Below are 19,866 nucleotides of genomic sequence, written 5' to 3'. Positions count from 1 at the left end.
CTCGACCTACAGTACTGCAGATGAACTATAAGAGCCACAGGAGTTCTCCTCGCCCTACTACCGTACGTGCAGGCACGAGAGAAACCCCACTGCCCTTGTATTATGACAATACATGTAAAAGACAAAAATGGCTAAAATTTGTAGCACCTGTCAGTGTCTAAATATAGCAGATGTCTCTGCCAGATATTACAAAACATATGTGGGAATTAAAATTAATATTGGTGAGTATGCAAAATTTATATTTGAAAAATTGAACTAGCAAGTTTCACAGAACTATATATATATACTTGGGGAAAACAAAGAACTAAATAAAAATCTTTCATGTTATAAAAAATAAATTTTAATTTTAAATTGTACTGCATATTGACTTGAAAGTATTTTTTTTCAATTAGGTTATAAATTGACATAGTTACTAGCTCCTGGTGGAGAGGGGATCAAATGTATCTCATTATATTTTAAAAAACATTTAATGCTCAACTCAAATCAATAACTCCAATGTATTGTCTTATAAATTTTAATTGTTGTTATTTGAAAGTTTCTAAATTCAAGAATATAAACATCAGCTTTTATTTTTTCCCCCAAAAAACTGAAACCAAGATATGTGGGGTTTTGCAGTTGGAAATGTGATTTCCGACGATCAAAGTTTCTTGTGGTTTAGACTATTAAATTCATTATGTTATTAGTGTTTGTAGTTTTCAAATCACAAGTAGAAAAATCTAATTTTTTTTAAATCCTGATTTCAATAATAGAAGTTTTTACTATATTGTTTTGATGGATTAGCTAGATTTATGTTCCCATATTTTTCATTGTAAAACAGTCATTTTTCCAGGTAAAAAAAAGTCATTTTTTCAAACATATAATTTACGCCATAAGTTCTACTCAATCTGTCTCAAAAGCAGTGTAATTCTACCTTTTAAAATTTGTCCCCCCTCCCAAAAAAAACAATTCTAGCTTAAGGAGAGTACCAAGGTGGGAGGGAGAGAGTACTAAGTACCAGAAATACCAATACCTTTAAATAGAGACACCCAGTAATTTTATAGGAGTGAATTTTATATGGTCGTCGCTATAGAATTGTACTCCTCCTTCTAGGATGGAGGTTCTAGGATGGAGGGAGAAGTTGTACAAGAGTAGATGTTAATCCTGTAATAAGTTCTTTACATTGTAAAAGGAAAAAAAAATCAAATTTTACACTATAAATTTTAAGCCTTGCACTATATATAGATTTTAGTTGGAACCAAATAGAAAAGTAAGCAAAAGCGTTATCTCTACTATTATAAAAATTGAAGATGTTTCCACTGATACTTTGATATATCGTTTATATTTGCGTCGGTTTTTAAGTTTATTCACTTTTGAAAATATATAAGGAGTCGTATAAAAAATTATTTTAAAAAACTCGCATGTTAACTTAAGACGAGAGTCGGACTCCTAATTGCTTCAGAATTTTTGCCAAACCATAAGAAAACAACGCACAGGATATGGCCATTATCTCAATAAGATTTCCAAATTAGATATCAATACTATCAAAATAAAAATCGCATATACTTTTTAGATAAAAAAAACCTAACAAAAATATGATTAAAATAGTCTTTACCCATTGCAACGCACAGGTATTTTTTCTAGTAGAAAGAAAGAAAACTCAATCTTCAATTATTAGCCAACTTAATGCTATGGATTATACTCCTAACTGCATGAAGAACTTAACGGACGACTGTGATAAGATCCATTATGTTTACTTAGTTAGTTTGTACTGCGTGACCCTTTTGATAGGATCGAACAGCCGAAAAATCGACTGTAACCGGTCAAAAAATATGTGTCCACAGAATTGTAGCAGAACAGTTATTTTAATATCCATTTCTCATCATCTATCATAATAGCACTATCATTATAAACATTGATATAATAAACATTGATGCGTGGATCAATAGGTGGGTGAGACCCACATATAGAGAATCTTCACCCCTATTTCTCTATGCTTGCCAGTTGCAAGAATTGTTGCTAATCTCAGGTTTTGAGTTTGGATTATCCTCCAAGGATTATCCCAAACCGAACAAAACTCACAAAAAGCTTAATTAGGACATAGGAAAGGAACTTTTCACTATTATTAATTGAAATGCCTTTTTGAATTAGCAAGACAACGACTATTTTCACACTTAATATTTAATTAATTTAGCCGTTGGATAATTATGTTTTCCCACAATATTCTCTCAAGTGCTAAAGGTCGTCTCTAAAACCAAAATGTACACATTATTGTTCAAAGGAAAAAGTACTTTCTTCCATTTTGGAGACTAGAGTTGATCACGATGGGAATCAAACCAAGTAGAGAACCTGCAGGCCCCTTTACAATGACAGCCAAATTATGATGTCCTTACAACCACATATATTAAAAAGAAGAGAGAAGGCATCAATGTGATAATCAATCAATTAAATTAAAACCGAAATATGCTGCGTGTCTGAAAACCACACACAACTACGGCAGCATCCATCATAATTAATTATCATCAAAGGTCAAACCTGGCCCCCTATTGCTTAATTGGCCACATATGTATCCTTTTTGCCATCATCTCTTGCCTGAGCCTGACGATTAAATACGTGAGAAGGATGGTCTAACCAAGAAAAAAAAACAATTAATGTGTAGGCTCTCTGACCCTGATGGCCATGATTAATTATATATATATATATATATATATATATATATATATATATATATATTAAAGAAATTAAAAGTGGTTGTAACCTCCATTTTTGCTACAATAAACCCCAAGTTGATGATCACTGGCACGAGCTGGAATATATTTCCAGACAATAATTAAATATAATTAACTCCCAACACGTTTAATTAGTTGATGCTCTCGTGAAGTAGTACTGTTAATTAATTTCTTCAACATGATCACGTCGTATTAATTAGCTTCCCATGACTTTGATTAATCAGCATGTGTAGTGATCGGTGACGACCTAGCTATATATACTTAGAGCACCCGCAATGGTAAAGTAAGGTGTTCTCTATAAAATATGTACATCTCAGCAATAGACTCGATTAATAGTAAACCACCTTAATAGTATGTCTACATTGGTATCTATAGCTCTCTCATGCATTGCCTCGTTTTTCTCTATAGACTATCTCTAAGTTAGTAGATAGCTTTGCTCTCTCTATTTATTTAATACCTTTAAAGTAGGAAAATATGCTGACATGGATCTCTTGTAGAGAGTCTATAGATAACCATTGTGGGTGCCCTTAGCTTAATTAGCTATAGCTCGTGGTTGCAATTCACACTAATTAATTAGCAGTTAATAACATAATCAAAGGTGGCGTAGGGTGGAGGATGCGTCTCTGTCAGGGGAGATTTTTACTGGAAATAATAACAATAATAATAATAAATCAACATGCCTATCTCTCACAGAGAGAGATGAGAGAGAGAGAGAATCTGTCTTGGAGTAAAACCACACATGCTCAATGTGGCCTATTTATGAAATCTCCATGAAATCGCAGCAGAAGGCAATTGGAGGAAGGCAGCCGAAGCCAGCTAGGCTTGGCCCACTGTGAGAGGGATGTATGGATCCTAATTAAAGACCCTCCAATCGACGACTCGTCTCCGCGATAATTAGCTCCGTTTTCTTTCCATGTTAAGATACAGATTTCACATTGATTTCACATTGGTTTCTGGTAGTGTATTTTTGAGCTACTAAACATTACATTTATATTTCAGAAAACCTAGACAACGGAGACAGTACCTGATACCTGATACATGTTGTGGTACCAGTTGCATGGTACCCGATACCTAAGATACATGTTACCCGGTAACTGTAATATCTAGAACCTAATCCCTGTGATACTCGTGAAAGAGAATAGCTAATATGTCTATCCCGTTGCAATGGGATCCTGTTTTGTAGTAACCCTCTTATATTTAGTGTAAAAATATTTTATGCAGAAGTTATTTAAAATTATCAAATATTTTTTTAAAGTTTAAAATAATTAAAACTCAACTAGTCGTATGCTAATGGCATTCTTATTTTGCGTGTTGTGTACTCAATCTTTATCGTGCAAACTCAAATGGAGCCTAATTAAGTCTATACACGCGCTTGATTATAATCCAAGATGATTTTCTTTAATTTTGGAGCTTGTTTTTAAGAATAATTTTTTTTCCTTATGCTCATAGCATCTTATAAAATTAAGTAGAGCTAGCAATAAATTAAAGTGGCAGAAAACCCTAAAGCCGATCCGAAATTTAAATAGTATAAAAAGCAAAATTAACTCAAATTTATACTCCTCTTTTTCAAAATAAGTACAGCTGTGTTACTTAAATTTGAAAAACACACCCACACTCTTATTTTGAGACGGAGAAAATAATGTAATTTAAATGCTAACCAAGCAGGTTGAAGACGATGTGAAGCCACAAAGGAAGGAACACATGGGCACTTGCAAGACCGTCTGATCGGGGCACACATATATACACACGTGTTTGGAAAAGGAGTGTGCTCGATCATCACGGAAGAATAGAATACTCTCTCTCTCTCTTTTGTTAATCGGTATATGTCCAAATCCATCGTATAGGACATGAAAGCAGCCTGCTTTGACAAGGACAGCGTGGGCCGGCCCGGTCGGGGGGGCCTTGGGCCAAGTGTCCATCAAGTTCATCGTATCAACAGGTATTTTCCTTTGATTCCTTCCAAATATATAAGTCGTTTTTAGACTTTTTCTCGCAAGAGTAAAGAAAAGTGCTCACATGACTTTATTGACTTCTATTTATATTATACTACCTCTATTTTCTAATATATGTCGCTATTAATTTTTTTTTGATAAAAGTTTGACCATTTATCTTATTCAAAATTTTGAGCAAATAAAAAAAATTAAGTTATGTTTAAAGGACATTTCATGATAAATTAAGCCACAATAAAAAAAATAATTACATAAAATTTTTGAATAAAACGAATGGTCAAACATATCTAAAAAAGCTTACAGCGTCATATATTAAAAAATCATATATTAAAAAATGAAGAGAGTATTACAATAAGAAGATGACTTACTTATTTGTTCAAGGGGTAGTGTTTGTTTTGACGAGCGTGAGAATAAAGAAAAAGTGCTCAAATAACTTTGTTGTCTTTTGTTTATATTATATTATAGAAGATGGGTTATTTATTTGTGCGAGGGGTAGTGTTTATTTTGGTGAGAGCACAAAAGAGGGAAATGATGAAAAAGTGCTACGTCGAAAGTTCCAAAACAACTTATATTTATTGAAAGCGGTAGGGTATGTCTAAAACGACATATATTTTGGAATCGGAGGGAGCAGTCATTTTTATGTCTTTATCTTGGGGACCGTATGACTGATTAGGCATGTTTTGTTTCGTTTTGGGACCATTTGATTGCCTAGGCTATTTTTATCCACTGATGTTTGATACTGAAATAAAGATATTTTTATTTGTTGATGTTTGATATATACTGAATAGGAAACTAACAAACACACTCGATCGGTTAAATGACTTACTGTCACCACTATGCAAACACTAATAAGTAATAATCTAAATCCTTATATCACTACAGATTCTCTTTTCAAACCGACAGTATTAAGGGCTTTAATTTACACTGAAAATTTTAAATTCTAGAAATTAATCATTGTAGTTCACATAAACTTAAATTAATAATTGTAGGTCACCTCATCTTTAGAAATTCTATACTTTTTCATACAAATTCAGACGAAGATGAATGTTACTAACATCAACTAAACTAAGTTAAGTGATACCTCGTACTTTGCTATGGAATACATAAATGGATATAAGTTAAATATTATAAAAATGATGAATATTGACATGTTTTGACAAAATGAGGTGAGTAAAATAAGGATATGTCATATTTGCATGAGATGATATCCTAGAATAGTAATGACTAGCGGGTGATAATGTGATATGCTTACATATTGAGTTTTAACTTCTAATAATTATTAGTGGGTATCAACAATATAAAGGGTATAGATGCGAGGAGTTGACATATATTTAAGCCCCTGTTTGTTTCAGCTTAGGATTATTATAATCTAGATTATTAGGAGTAAGCTTAAACAAACAGATAGTTTATTATGATAGATTATTACAATCTATAAGCTAGATTACTATAATCTAGTTATCCACTCTAAAGGTACTTCTTTTAGATTATTGGTTTGCTAACACCTAACAACCAGCTAATAATTCAGAAAAACAAACAGCTAACAACTTATTCTACGTCGGCTTATTATAATCCAGCTTATAGTAATCTGTCTCAATAATCTAGATTACAATAATCTTAAGCTGAAACAAATAGGGTCTAAGTCTTTGCCACTATTATAAGTGGTAATTAAGAATTTACTATTGGACCCACATATCATAGACACATGAGGGTTAACATGCCATACACTGTGAGTGCCATTCAAAGTGACAAATAGTGGTAAATATTAAAATATCTCGGTCAAGAAGTTTGAAGTTAGCAGAAGTGGGAACTCGGATGACTGGCTGGATATATAGCCAGCACTTTTCCTTTTAAGAGATAGGGCTAGCTGTTAGCGAACTTCATATGACAGTTAGCTTTGACGAGTTCTAGAACTTTACAGTTAGCTATATTTTCATTATAGATCTTGGAAATAAGTTTTAAGAGGGTTTATTTTTTAAATTTTAAATTAAAAGAGTTCTCAAAAAATAAAATAAAAAATTCGTCTGTTCTTGGGTGGCTAAAGTCACAGAAAACACAGTACTAATAATTTTAACTGCATTTGTTTGGCAAGTGGCAACTGATTTTGGCCAACTTTATTTATGTTAGATGCAGAAAAAAAATCATGTTATTTTATTCGATATAATCATGAGTCAAACTACTCACATCTCTCGATCGAAACGAATAATCTAATTAGCGTACGTACGACTGTACAATGATTTCGAAAGATCCAATCTTAAGCATATATAGGTACAGTCCAAAGAACGACTGTACTCAAAATTCTCGTAGTCGCAGAAAACACACAAAGCGAACCTGATATCTTTTTGACTGACCTGTCGTTTAATACATTCAATCCACACACGCGCGAGAAAATATAATTCAGATCACACGAGAAAATTCAGATCGATCGACCTAGCGTTCTGTATGTACGATTATTATACGTATAAAAAGCAGCAAAAGCTCACATCGACAAGTGTCGACGATCGATCGATGTGTCGTGTGTACGAACATGATAATCGACGACTTTTACGAACACACCTTTTTTATGCACCCCGAAAAAAAATATATCTTTCCTATTATAAAAATCGAAGATATTTTTGCTGGTTATTTGGTACGTTATCCGTGTATGAGTCGGTTTTTAAATTCGTTCGCTTTTGGAAGTAAAGATTCGTATTTGAGTCGGGTTTTAAGTGTGTTCGCTTTTGAAAATGTTTTTGCCGGTATTTTGGTACGTCATCCGTGTTTGAGTCGGTTTTTAAGTTCGTTCGCTTTTACAAATTCAGACATGTGTTTGAGTAGGATTTTAAGCTCATTTGTTTTTGGAAATACAAAAGGAGTTTTATAAAAAATCTCTTTAAAAAAAACTCACATGCCAACTTGAGATGAAATACAGACTCCTAATTATAGCTTATGATATTCTAAAGAAAATATCCAAGTGAATTCCCACAGTAAATTTTTACCATAGCTAAACCTTATGACAACAATAAATTAAAATAGCATTTACCCGTTGTAATGCACGGACGTTTTTTCTACTATATATAAAGATTTAAAAAGTACCCAGCATAGACCCGGCCGTATGTGAAAAATTCATTTTTTACATGTGGATTTCTTAAGATGCACACCTACGAATTTTTACACATAGTCAAATCCATCTCCTTTTCTTCCACCCGTTAAGTTTTTTCCTCTCCTCCACATCTCTTCGGTCCTCTCCTTCGCCGTCTTTTCTCCTCTCCTCCATCGGCTCTCCTTGACGGCTGGCAATAGGAGCAGTCAGTGAGCAGCAATGGGAGGGGCGGTTCGCCGCTAGAGGCCTGCAGAAGGTGCACGCGGCAGATGGGCACCCAATGGGAGCTGGTGCCACCATGAGCGTGGATCTGGCACTGACAGCAAAGGGGTGGAGAGGGGTAGTGTTGGATGCGCCGAATCTACACGTGGCCGGAGGGGTGATGGAGACTAGGGCTACCATGATGACGGAGGCTAGGGCCGCGACGACGGCAACCTCAATGGTGGCGAATCCAGTGCCGCTGGCCTCAGGAGGGGCAGCCTCTGAAGCAGTAAGCCATGTGGTGGCGGATCTGGTGTTGTCTGGCCTCAGGAAGGGCGGATGCACCGCCCCCGGCTCCGGGAGGGTCGGATCCGCCGGTGACAGCCTCAGGAATGGTGGGGCCTTTGACGACGGTGGCAGCAAACTTCGGCGGCGATGGCGAACTACGGTGGCGATAACAATGACGATGGCAACGACGATTGTGGCGACAACAACGATGGCGGCTGGGGTGGATGGGAGTGAGTGTTTCGATTTTTGGAATTTTTATTTATTAGGCGGCTAGCTTAACTTGACCTCCCGTGAACATTGATTTTCACACACGGTTGTGTCCCCCACTTGAGAAAATACCAATTTTTGCAGATACCTCGAGACAAGCAGGCCGTCCAACCATTTGCGAAAATGTGTTTTGGCCATTTGCATGTAACGTGGCTACTGCATGTAATGGGTTAACTAAACAAGAGTTTATTGATTATAACCAAACAAGTGTTACCATATAAGAAAAACATATATTAATTATTTTTAATATATGATAATGTTGACTTATGGGTGAAATCATTGTAGATTTGTAGTGCTAGCTATACTCGTGTTTACTATAGCTATTTGCATGTAACACCCCCTAAACCGCCCACCAACTAACGTACCGATATTTTTGCCTCCGCTTCGTCGATACCCACAAGTTAGGGAGAAACAGTGTTGCACCATTTCTTTTTCCTGATATATTTCCATGTCTATTTTTTGCTGGATAATGTCTTTCCTCATGAGAGCCTCCTACATCCCCATGATAAAAAGAGAGAAAAGAGTGAAGTCTAGCTAACATGTTTGATACATATTGATGGGCATTTCTTAACTACCTCCTACATCACCGGTGATGCATTTCTATACTATTGATGGGCCGAAAAATTAGAATCCCAAACATATCACTAAACTAACCATGATGTGAGTTGGAGGTAATCATGCAGATACATATTTGAATACAAAGCTAGCATCATGCTTCCTCCATTCCAAAATATGGCAATCTAGTACTATATTAGATGTGACCTAGTACTGCGAATTTAGATAAACTAGCTTCTGTTCAGATTCATAGTATTAGGTTATGTTTAATCCAGTGCTAGTTTACTATATTTTAGGTCGGAGGGAGTACTTTTTTGCAGTTTGCCCACTCAAACTCCTTCGGCCATTGTAATGCCTCTCTCTACCACCACAATGTTTGTGATATATCTTAGAGACAATTATGGAGTGTTTAAATGCAACATATGCATCATGCCTTTTTTTGGTTTGCCCCCCTCCTTTTCATGTTGCAAGGTACTCCTTTGCCCCCTCCCCCCCCCACCCCACACACATTGCCATCCAGTTGCCTTCTACTATGTTGCCGACACCCTCGGCAGAGATAAGACCCCTAACTTATCCATTACCAAGGGTAATGATCCTCACTCTCTCGGTTTGTCTCGTGTCATCGCCCTACAGTGCTATGGAAATCTTGCTAGATGCCCTCATTGGTGCCCCTCAGGCCAGATTTTGTCCAAGAGGAGGTGGTACCAATAGCAAGAGATACTTATGGTGCATGTCTCTCAATCTTGCGTGTTGCGAGAATACTTTCTTCTTGACCCTATTGGAGAGGTATTTAGTGCAAGAGAGACCATGCACGTTATTGCGGTTCTTATTTCTCATTTGCCTTCTTTCAATCGACTATGATTTGTTTAATGGATGTTGGTTGCAATTTGTTCATCGTAACATGTGGATAAATTAGCCGCATTCCTATCATCATTGTGAGTAACTTCTTGGATGGTAGCGAAAATAGTTCTTGTAGCTTTCATTGCTGTGTTGGATGCTATTGTATTGGTCAAGGGATAGTCATCAGCAGAACTGCAAGTGAGACAAGGGGACAATGTGCAGGTTTCTCAAAGGCAGGATGATTGGATAGATGATAGCGACATTCTTACTCATTATTACTTTAAAGTAGAACAAAGCATCCAATTGCAAGTATCCAAGTAGTTACTCCCTAAGTTTCATATTATAAGTCATTGGACTTTTTTTCTATCAAATTATGTTATATTTGACCCAGTTTATTGAAAATAATTAGTAACATTTACATCACCAAATTAGTTCCATTAAATTTAGTATTGAATATATTTTGATAATATGTTTGTTTTGTATTGAAAATGTTAGTATATTTTTTTTATAAACTTAATAAGTTTAACTTAAAAAAAAGTCAAACGTGTTAGACAATATGAAATAGACATAATGTTAGTATCACAATGGTTAAAGAAAAACAAACAAATAAACTAGCAGGGCAAGCTTTCGTTTATGGGCTAGTTAGAGCTAAATGTTATGATTGAGTTTCGCGAAGGGAACAATATGTTACTTATAAGCATTTTTAGCATAGTGACAAGTTAATATTTTTAACTTTGACTATTAATAGAAAAAAAAATAAAAAATATCAATCAATTAAATTGATGTTATTAGATTTATCATTAAATAAACTATCATAATATGCAACCTTTTTATATAAAACATTTTACTTTTACTAGAAAACATGCTCGTGCGTTGCAACGGGTAAAGACGTTTTTTAGTGATATATTAAGAAATATTGGGATCACTATATACATTATAATTGAAAAAGTTAATAAAAATCCTAACATTGGGATCGCTATAGATTATAATTAAAAAAGTTAATGAAAAACTTTCCAGGGTTTTCGGCAGAAGGCCTTCCTTGCTTTTCAGCCCTAGACTACATCAAATCCGGCCGAATCTTTCTCGATCAGCCAGAATTGATTGAGGGTTTTTGATCCACTCAATCTACTCTTTCCGTTTTCCCCCAAAATCAGAGCGTAAAACTCAGGATAAAAATGACCAGAGAAGATCGCCGTCATCATTGGAAAGTGTTAAACGGAGATTAAATCTAGCAAATTAAAGCCGAAGGAAAATCATGGAGGAAATGATGAGAGATGAATGAGGAATCGATTTTTCAATCAAATTGGAGAAAACGCACGATCAATATGGCGGCGACGTGGCGCTAGGTTAAAGTGGGAAGGCATGCGGCGAACAGATCAGATTAAAAAACCGGATGAGAAAAACAAAAGGCGCATAGGAGAAAAAAAACCGGCGAAAAAAATTGACAAAAAAAAACCAAAGGCGCCCGGGATGCGCGCGGTGAACAGATCGGATTAAAAAGGCCAGGAAAAAAAACCAAAAGCCTTAGCGTGCAAAAAAATCAGAAAAAAAAACCTAGTGCCAAAAAAACCAAGCGGACTTTTTTTACTGGGATATTTTTTTTTCCTTAAAAAACCAAGCGGACTTTTTTTTACTGGGAGACTTTTTTTTTTCCTTTTTCATGGGAGTCGGACAATTGTTCTTTTACGATGAGATGTTTTTTTTTCTTTTTTTATACTTACAACAGAAGCTTTTTTATTTATCGCTTGTTGAGTCGGACTTTTTTTTTACCTTTTTAGTCAGACCTTTTTCTTTCTTTTCTACAACGACAGAAATTTCTTTTTTTAAGTAGAGATATAGATTAAAATGGAAGCATAAAATTAAAACCGATTCAAACATGAATGACGTACCAAAATACCGGTAAAAACATCTTTAATTTTTATAATAGTAGAGATAGAAATGTATGGTTGGTCAAATTAGTATTTCGTAGACTATATCATAGATCAAAAATACGGAGGGAGTACCTCGCCCTCGCAGGGTGCCGCCTCCCGTGGGCACTGCTCGAGCCTCTGTCCCGTTGTTCCTATTGGATCGGATCTGATAGCCCATTTTGTACTAGCCTATGTCCTGATCTTATTGGATCATAGGCTTAATTAGCCCGGAAAAAAAAACACGCATAGAACTGATGGGAACATTTAGTCTTGAAAGAAAACAGATAAAGATCAGGCCAAGACAACAGAAAACAAAATGATTAGGGCATCCACAACGTTATAGAAAAGATAGCATTAGGCCTTTAATATCAGAATAGTACAAAAATCTTACCATTCTGGAGTTACAGAACAAGCTTCATGCTAAAAAATATTTTTGGATCGGCTATACATTTTACTCTTAGGTTTTAGACCAGCCCAGCCCCTTCCTTTTCAGTCTCCGCCCAGCCCACTACCTCTCTCCCTCTACTTGGTTGTCTCTCTTTGACCCAACTCACAAGTGGAGCTGGATAGCCGGCCCTCTTCAACCGCCGAAAGACTGTCTCATGTCCATATGATGCCAAAACCGATCCTCCTCATCAAATCCGATCGAATCTTTCTCGATATTCTAAAATTGGTTGAGGGATTTTTTATACACTCGATCTCATCTTTCTGTTTTTAATTGGTTTAGAGTTTTGATACACTCGATCTCCAAAATCTGTTTTTATTAAAATCGGAGTGAATCCTAAAATTCACGATAAAAAATGACTTTCAAATGGAGATTAAATTCAGTGAATTAAAGCGGAATTGAAAGGGAAAATCATGAGGAAAATGACGAGGGAGTAGTGCAACATCAATTTTTGCAGTTAATCAGGCATGGGGAGGCAGATCGATGTGACGGCGGCGCTAGGGTTTGGCCCGACGACGAAATAAATATGGCAGATAAAAAAATAAATCCTACCAAAAAAAAAGCGGATGGAAAAAACTAAAAAAAGGTAACAAAAAGCGGACGGAAAAAGGCGGAGAAAAAGATGGACGAAAAAAATAGCGAAAAAATAGACGGATGGAGAGAAACAGTAAAAAAGGACAAAAAAAAAAAAGAGAAAAAACAGGGAGAAAATGGACGGACGGAGAAAACGGACAGAAAGAAAGGAAAAACCGAAAAAAAAGATGGACGATTTTTTTTTCCGGAAGCCTCGCGTATTTTTTAATTAGGTATAGATAGATACTGATTTATTTTTCATTCAAAGGACTAGGTATCCATTTTTTAGACTTAGTGAGATCCAACAGGACTCACTTTTAAACTCCTCCCACACACATATTAACCATTGTAGAGAGAGCCATAGATATTACTATATACACATGGGCCCACTCTTATTATCCATTGAGACATACTCCCACTATCTAAAATAAGTTTATTTTTCACCCATCCCACACATACCAATACAACAACAAAAAGACTAAAATACCCTTTATCAAATCTCAATATAATTATTTTATACTTTATCTACTCCTAGCACATTTATTCCTTACTTTCACAAACTCCAATACAATGGTTACGTAAAAAGAACCTTATGATAAATAGGAGAGACACAAATAAACTTATTATGGAACGGAGAGTATACATTAGCCTTGTCCTTAGCCCATATCACAACTTCATATCCTAGATTACCGTAGATTACAAAACATTCAAATCACAATAGCGATATACTCCCTCCGTCCTATAATAAAAGGGATTTTGGGTATCATATTATGGGAAGGAGGGAGTATGAAACATCTCTAAAGCCTTCTTCGCCTCCTAAAACAATGCTCAAGGTGGCTAATCAATGACTCTGACCTATTTGTCGATCTCTTATAAATGACCTGAATACACTACTATACGCAAAATATATTTATTTGACATATTTTAGGAAAATTCTAAAAAATAAATTCGCACAGAACACATCGTTTACGAAAATCGAGATAAAATAATAGGGTGTAGCTATATTTATGGCGAAAAAAGAAATAAACACCAACTAAAGCTATCCACAAATACTCCCCGATGGGCCTCATAGGGTGTGGATCCAAAATCTAAAACAAATGGGCCTTTCCGGTACTCGCATCCCGGCCCATCCGCCTCGTCAGCGGCGGCGCACCACCATCCCCACCCCCACCCTCCTCGCCGGCGGCTCACCGGCGCGCCGCCTCCACGGCGGCCACCTCGTCGGCGTCCGGTTGCTCCACCCGCCCACCAAACTCGCCGCCCACCACCCCCACCACCGCGTAACCGCAAATGCCGCGCCCCTCCACCTCCGCCTCCGCCACCGCCTCCCGCTTCGCCGCCTTCTGGGCCGCCGACGCGCTCGCCGGCGACGACGCCCTCGACTTCGCCGTCACCAAGGGTAGATCCACCCCCCCCCCCTCCTCTCTCGCGCGCGCTCTCGTTTGCGTCCGTTTCTTCTTCTTCTTCTTCTTCCTTGTCTCACACTCTCACCTAGGGTTTGCCTTGCCCGCCTTGCCCCCGCAGCGATGGTGGGCGTCTCCCCGGATTCCGTCAGGGCCGCCCCTGAGGCGGTGCGGGAGCGCGTGGCGCTGCGGTGCCTCCAGGAGGTCGTCTCCCTCGCCTCCTCCGATGGCGAGCGCGGCGCCACGGCCTCGGCCATAGCGGCGCCGGGGGAGGGGATGCTTGGGGTGGAGGACGCATCCCGCACCTGCGAGGATTTGCTGCTTCAACTCATCCGGGAGGTGAGGTATTCGGCGCAACGCATTGACATATTTGCCTCATTCGATCAAGTATTAAGTATTCGTTTACTGGAAAACTCTGCAATTCGTTTCAAACTATTCGTGAAGACAAGGTGATCCCCATTCGCATGGTTGGGTACATTTCTTGAATAATAGGGTTATTGGTAGCTTGGTTCAGACACCCTTTCTATGTTTTGAGCTCATCCATTCCAGTGATATGAAACGGCATTTTCACCCTTTGACTTGTAATCTGCTCAGCACCTTTTGAAGAATATGTGCTTAGATGAACCTTCAGATCTCTAACCAATGAGTTGTTCACTGATGCATGTTTATTATGTGCAACATTGCTAGGCAAGACCCAGATGTTTTCTGAGCTCAAGCATTCTGGTGATATGAACATGATATTACCTCTAGCATTTTTTGTCTTACGTATTCCCAATTGATTTTGGTACCTTTGCTCTAGTTATATATAGCATATGCTTATGAAGTCTCAAAAGATCATTGTTGCTGGGAAAGGGGGTATACTGTGGTAAATGTTATTTTTCACATGATTATTGGTGGCCTGAGTGCTCCATGAATGCTTTAATTTGTGCAGGGAAAAGGGGAGGCTGTGCTAATTTTTTTTTAAGAAAAGAACTGTGGGATTGATATAAATATATTGCTAGCTGTGTTAAATATTGTTCCTCACATGATTATGCATGTATCTACTGTCACCCTTTTAATTTTTTTGTTGTTTGCTTGTGATTAAACCTGTTTTTTCTCTGTGAAACAATATTATGCATATGGTTTATTCAAGTTTCGAAGCTAGTGTGCTGCAATTTGTCTGTAATACCTTCCTGGTGTCCAGATAATTTTGAGGTTTACTTTACATAATGTAAAATTTTCAGGTTGGTAGCTCAGGGAGCTTGGAGAAGGATATGCTTCCGCCCTTTAGACAAGATATCCAGAAGTTTATATGCATAAAGAGACCTACATTACCAGAAACTTCTTTTGAGTTGGTATGTTAAAATGCTGTCTTTCACATCTGAAGAAAGGACTTCTGTTAAAATTAGTGTGCTGCTTGTTTTATGTTCAGCTCAGAAAAGTTTACCCAGAGATTACACCTGTGGTTCCACCATCCCCAGTGGAGCAGAATGGAAATGACCAACACGACAATATCAGCCATGATCTTGTGAATACAGAGAAGACCGGATTCACTACAGATGGTGCTCAACTTCAGCAGGATGATCTAGCAAATTTAGTCGATGAAAGAAACACAGAAAATCTTCAGAAGGATGCAATGGCAACTTCTGATTTTCAACAACCATGTACATCAGACAATAGGTGTTTTGATCAGCGACAAGAAGATTCTATTAATACTGTTGGTGTCAACATCAGGTCTCCAGAAGACAGTCCAACTAATGTAAATAGACACATGTCAGTTGCAGCTGAGCCTTCTTTAGCTAGTTCTGCAGATTTGCTGGGAAGTAATACAGGAAGAATGTCTGAGCAGGACACGATAGATCATACAACCATAGTTCAATCACAATCTTGTGGGGTCAGATATCCTAATAAACATCACAGTAATAATGGAGACATGCCACTTGTTGCCAGCATTCAGTCACCAAAGGATTCCATCCATGAAGGATCAACCATGCAGACAACTGTTTCTCCAGCTGTTGACAGAAGCAATGATGCTTTACCGGCATCCAACATGACCCACTTGCCTGAGTTTATTGCTGTAGAGGATAAAATAATGACTTCAGAACCACACTTCAGCAAAACTCATCCAAATTCAGGGCAACATGATACTGGTGATAAAGCAAATCAAGATGTGGGTTGTGGCAGTACTGGTATTCAGACAGCTGCTGCTTTACCATCTGAAGGCTTTAATGGGGATGTTCAAGGAGACAAATCTGAAATTAAAGATCCAGCAGGGAATACTACACAGCATACTGAAACTTTTGAACAAGAAAATAGTGACAAGGCTCATTTGGAAGTTGGTTGTTCCGACAAAGTTAATCAAGCTCTATATGATGATGGCAACATCATAAAAAATAATATGGTCTTTGGTGGGCTGAATAAGCAAACTGCTCTAGAGTCTCATGGCTGCAGCATGACCTTGCATAACAGAAATTCAGAGGCCAACCATTTCTCTGAGCAGAATATTGGAAGGAACAGAACTGAAGTTCAGAATGATTGCTGCAGTATTCCAACCTCTCCTAATGATGTTAATGACAAGCGAGCAAAGCAAGCTTCAAACAAGGAAACCATGGCGAATACTGTGGCAGAAACATTGCATGTGCATTCTTCAGATGGTAGTTTCAGTGGCTTCGCAGCTGGTGGTCTTCTGTCAATGGCTGAAAAACTACCGTTCTGTACTCAGGATCAATATGCTAATGGTACTGTTGAGGGCTTGTCAGAACAAGAGTTGTGCATAAAATGTGGCAAAGATGGTCAGTTGCTGAAATGCAGTGGCTGTTTTTTAGCCGTTCATGATACATGTTTTGGCTCATCAGTGACATTTGATGATTCTGGTCAGTTCTACTGTCCTGTATGCTTCTATACTAAAGCAACTGAAGCATATCAAAAGGCAAAGAAAACATATTCTGAAGCAAGGAAGAACCTATCAGCTTTCCTTGGTAGAAAGCAATTGGCTGAGCAATATCAACAAGCTGCAGTGCGGCAAAGAGCTGCCAACAGTGAGGATCATTTCAATGGGTGTAACAACGCAATCAAAAGGCAAGGTAATCATCAATCTGAAGGAAATAACCTTTCTCATAGGGATGAAGAGCCTGCCCGACAGAGGAAGAAGCAGAAGACAAATGCTAGGGATGCTTGCACTCAGGAAGTAGTCACTAAAAAGGCACCCACTGTTCATAACTCTGATGTTGTATCCATGAAAAAGAATTCTGTACTCCAGAATAACAGAAAACAAGCTCAGGTTGCAGAGCAGGAGCAGCCAGAGGAAAATGCAGAAGCTAGTGGAGAGTCTGGTAATACAAATTCATCGCACAAAACAGCACATTCATCTCAGAACAAGTGCAGTCCTGCTGCAAGTCAGAATATTGATGCTGACAAAGAAGATGTCCTTGCAAGTTCTCAACAGTCAGAAGATTCTGATGAAATCGAAGCTACATCTTCTAGTGACCCTAGCAAGCAACCATCGCCTCATTGGCGCAAGTTGAGACACCGCAAAGCAAGATATCAGGATAATAATACAGCAATTCCAATTAATTCTAAGAAAACACTGGGGCACCATGATCAACATATGGCTTCACCATCAAGGAAAAGGAACTATGCATATCCACCCAAGCGTTAGTAAGTGATATCAATAACTAATAAGCTTCATAAGCACTTCTTTCTCCTTTTTTTTTTTTGAGGAAACTTCTTTCTCCTGTTGTACTCCCATTTACTGCCAGTTTGCATATAGCCAAAAGAAATGGTAGTTGAACACTCTGATTTAGACATGTCTATGAATTGTGGTTCAATGGACCAAATGAAATTGAACACTCTGATTTAGACATGTGACAAATAAAACTGTACTGTGAGAGTTGGTGGGATAGAACATTGAGTATCAGCGCTCTTGCAAGTTGCAACCAAGTTTCCATGAATATTCATGGTTCAATGTCATAGACTGATAGACAGCATCATGCAATAGCTTCCATATGGTTTAAGAGGACATTAGCTTTATCATGTAATAGTATTGTAAGATGGAAAGCAAATTCTTAGGAACCATTGATCCAAGAAATCATATTTAGGATATTGAAATTAGACTCTACTTGTGGTCCTGACATAGATAATGGTTTTTTCTTATTATTCTCTGATGCGTGAAAACACAAGTATATACAACAAAAAGGGAATCATCAATGGAAATTTTGACTCATTTTCCTTACAGGACTTCAGTGTTTGCTTAGCACAGATACCAATTCGGATGCTTCATTTGTTGTATTTTTTTTTCACTTGAAAGTGTGACACTTTGGTAGTAGTATCAAGAATTTAAGCATGCCTTTTTCTTTCAGCTCTAACCCTGTCGGACCAGCTGGAAGGCGCACAAAGCTCTGCTGGACAGAACAAGAGGAGGCAACTTTGAGGGTAAGCACACTTGGTCTGTATAATCCCTTTTACCTTCACCGATATCCTGCGCCATCTTCTGTGGCCCAGCTAGTAAGTAATGCGCATACATGTGTCTCTTGTATGCTTACACAATTCGCGGGGTTTTCATTCAGGAAGCAATGGCAAAATTCACCCCAAGTGACAACGGGCCAATTCCGTGGGTCCAGATACTGGATTACGGCAGGGATGTGTTCCACAGGACACGCCTCGCATCCGACCTGAGGGTGAAATGGAGGAACATGAAGAAGAAAGCAGGCTCATGACCGCCAAAGCAATCTTAGCTTACCTATCAGTGCAGGCTGTGCAGCAATTCTTTTTTTAGATAATGGATTAAATAACCTGGCCATTGTGCCATGCGCATTCTAATATCTTAGTTTTAGAGCACATTGTGTGTCACCATCTTGTAAGATTGTAGATTTTCCTTGGTGTGTAGAACACTTTAAGTTTTATCGTTCTTTCTTGGTACGGAGAACGTGGCTGATGTGTAGGCTATTTTCGATGTTACAGAGGAAGGTGTAAATTTGTGATTGAATCGAAATATCAAACTTCATTTTCTCTTCTGCGTCACAATGTTGCTGCTGACTTCTCCCTGTTTATAATTTGTCCTGACCATTTTCCATATGAACACAAATTTTCCTTCACCACTTCTGCATTGCACCAACTCGCCTTCATTAACATTTAATAGTAGAGTCATCAGCAAAAAGAAAAGAATTGGAACATCAAAATTTGTTTTGTTGTGTTTCTTTAGCAAATAGCAACTCGTGTACGGTCTCCACTTCACATCAAACATTTCATTCCGCCCCTGCCACCCCCAGCAGGCAGCAGCCCATCCGAGGTGAAGGGCTCTCGGCCTGCGCCGCCGCCAGGCGGGCGAGGCAGTATGGAAGGGGATTGAGATCCTCTACCCTTATACCCATGGTTCCCAACTTCGCTTTCTCGTTTTTCGCACGCATATTTTTTAAACTGCTAAACGGTGCGTCTTTTGTAAAAAATTTCTATATGAAAGTTGCTCAAAAAAAATCATTTAATCCATTTTTTAAAAAAAATTAGCAAATACTAAATTAATCACGTGCTAAGCGCTGCTCCGTTTTCCATGCCAGAGAGTGAGGTTCCCAACCCTCACTCCCGAACAAAGCCTAAGTCACATAACTTTAAGTCACTGATATGTAGACCCTCTTTTCTATGTACCCACATTTCAGTGACTGTAAATTTACTTGATT

At 37.9% G+C, this 19,866-nt stretch overlaps 1 protein-coding gene across 4 annotated transcripts; it reads left to right on the top strand.

Annotated features, from left to right (window-relative positions):
• Positions 1 to 13,889: 13,889 nt before the first annotated feature.
• Positions 13,890 to 19,206, top strand: LOC9272616 (uncharacterized). Of its 4 annotated transcripts, none has more exons than XM_015762443.2 (6): positions 13,890 to 14,211; positions 14,337 to 14,554; positions 15,439 to 15,549; positions 15,627 to 17,851; positions 18,553 to 18,625; positions 18,760 to 19,206. In XM_015762443.2, the coding sequence occupies exons 1-6, from the start codon at positions 14,103 to 14,105 to the stop codon at positions 18,907 to 18,909; spliced, it is 2,886 nt and encodes a 961-aa protein (XP_015617929.1). In that variant the 5' UTR covers positions 13,890 to 14,102; the 3' UTR covers positions 18,910 to 19,206. The 4 variants fall into 4 exon arrangements, with proteins under 4 accessions (XP_015617929.1, XP_025877269.1, XP_066161734.1 ...); XM_026021484.2 differs by having other exon boundaries at positions 14,337 to 14,559; XM_066305637.1 differs by having other exon boundaries at positions 14,308 to 14,554.
• Positions 19,207 to 19,866: the final 660 nt, after the last annotated feature.

The sequence above is a fragment of the Oryza sativa genome, chromosome 11 (genome assembly GCF_034140825.1).
Source record: "Oryza sativa Japonica Group chromosome 11, ASM3414082v1".
Classification (NCBI taxonomy): Eukaryota; Viridiplantae; Streptophyta; class Magnoliopsida; order Poales; family Poaceae; genus Oryza; species Oryza sativa.
The sequence above is the reverse complement of the archived record's forward strand: the minus strand, read 5'-3'. Positions and strand labels throughout refer to the sequence as shown.

What these genes read in the sequence shown, in the direction of transcription:
- LOC9272616 (XM_066305637.1), top strand. Translation starts at nt 13,910, where the DNA reads ATGGGCCTTTCCGGTACTCGCATCCCGGCCCATCCGCCTCGTCAGCGG. An exon ending in CGACTTCGCCGTCACCAAGG is followed by an intron (nt 14,212 to 14,307) that starts GTAGATCCACCC and finishes ACTCTCACCTAG; the next exon opens with GGTTTGCCTTGCCCGCCTTG. An exon ending in CAGAAACTTCTTTTGAGTTG is followed by an intron (nt 15,550 to 15,626) that starts GTATGTTAAAAT and finishes TTTTATGTTCAG; the next exon opens with CTCAGAAAAGTTTACCCAGA.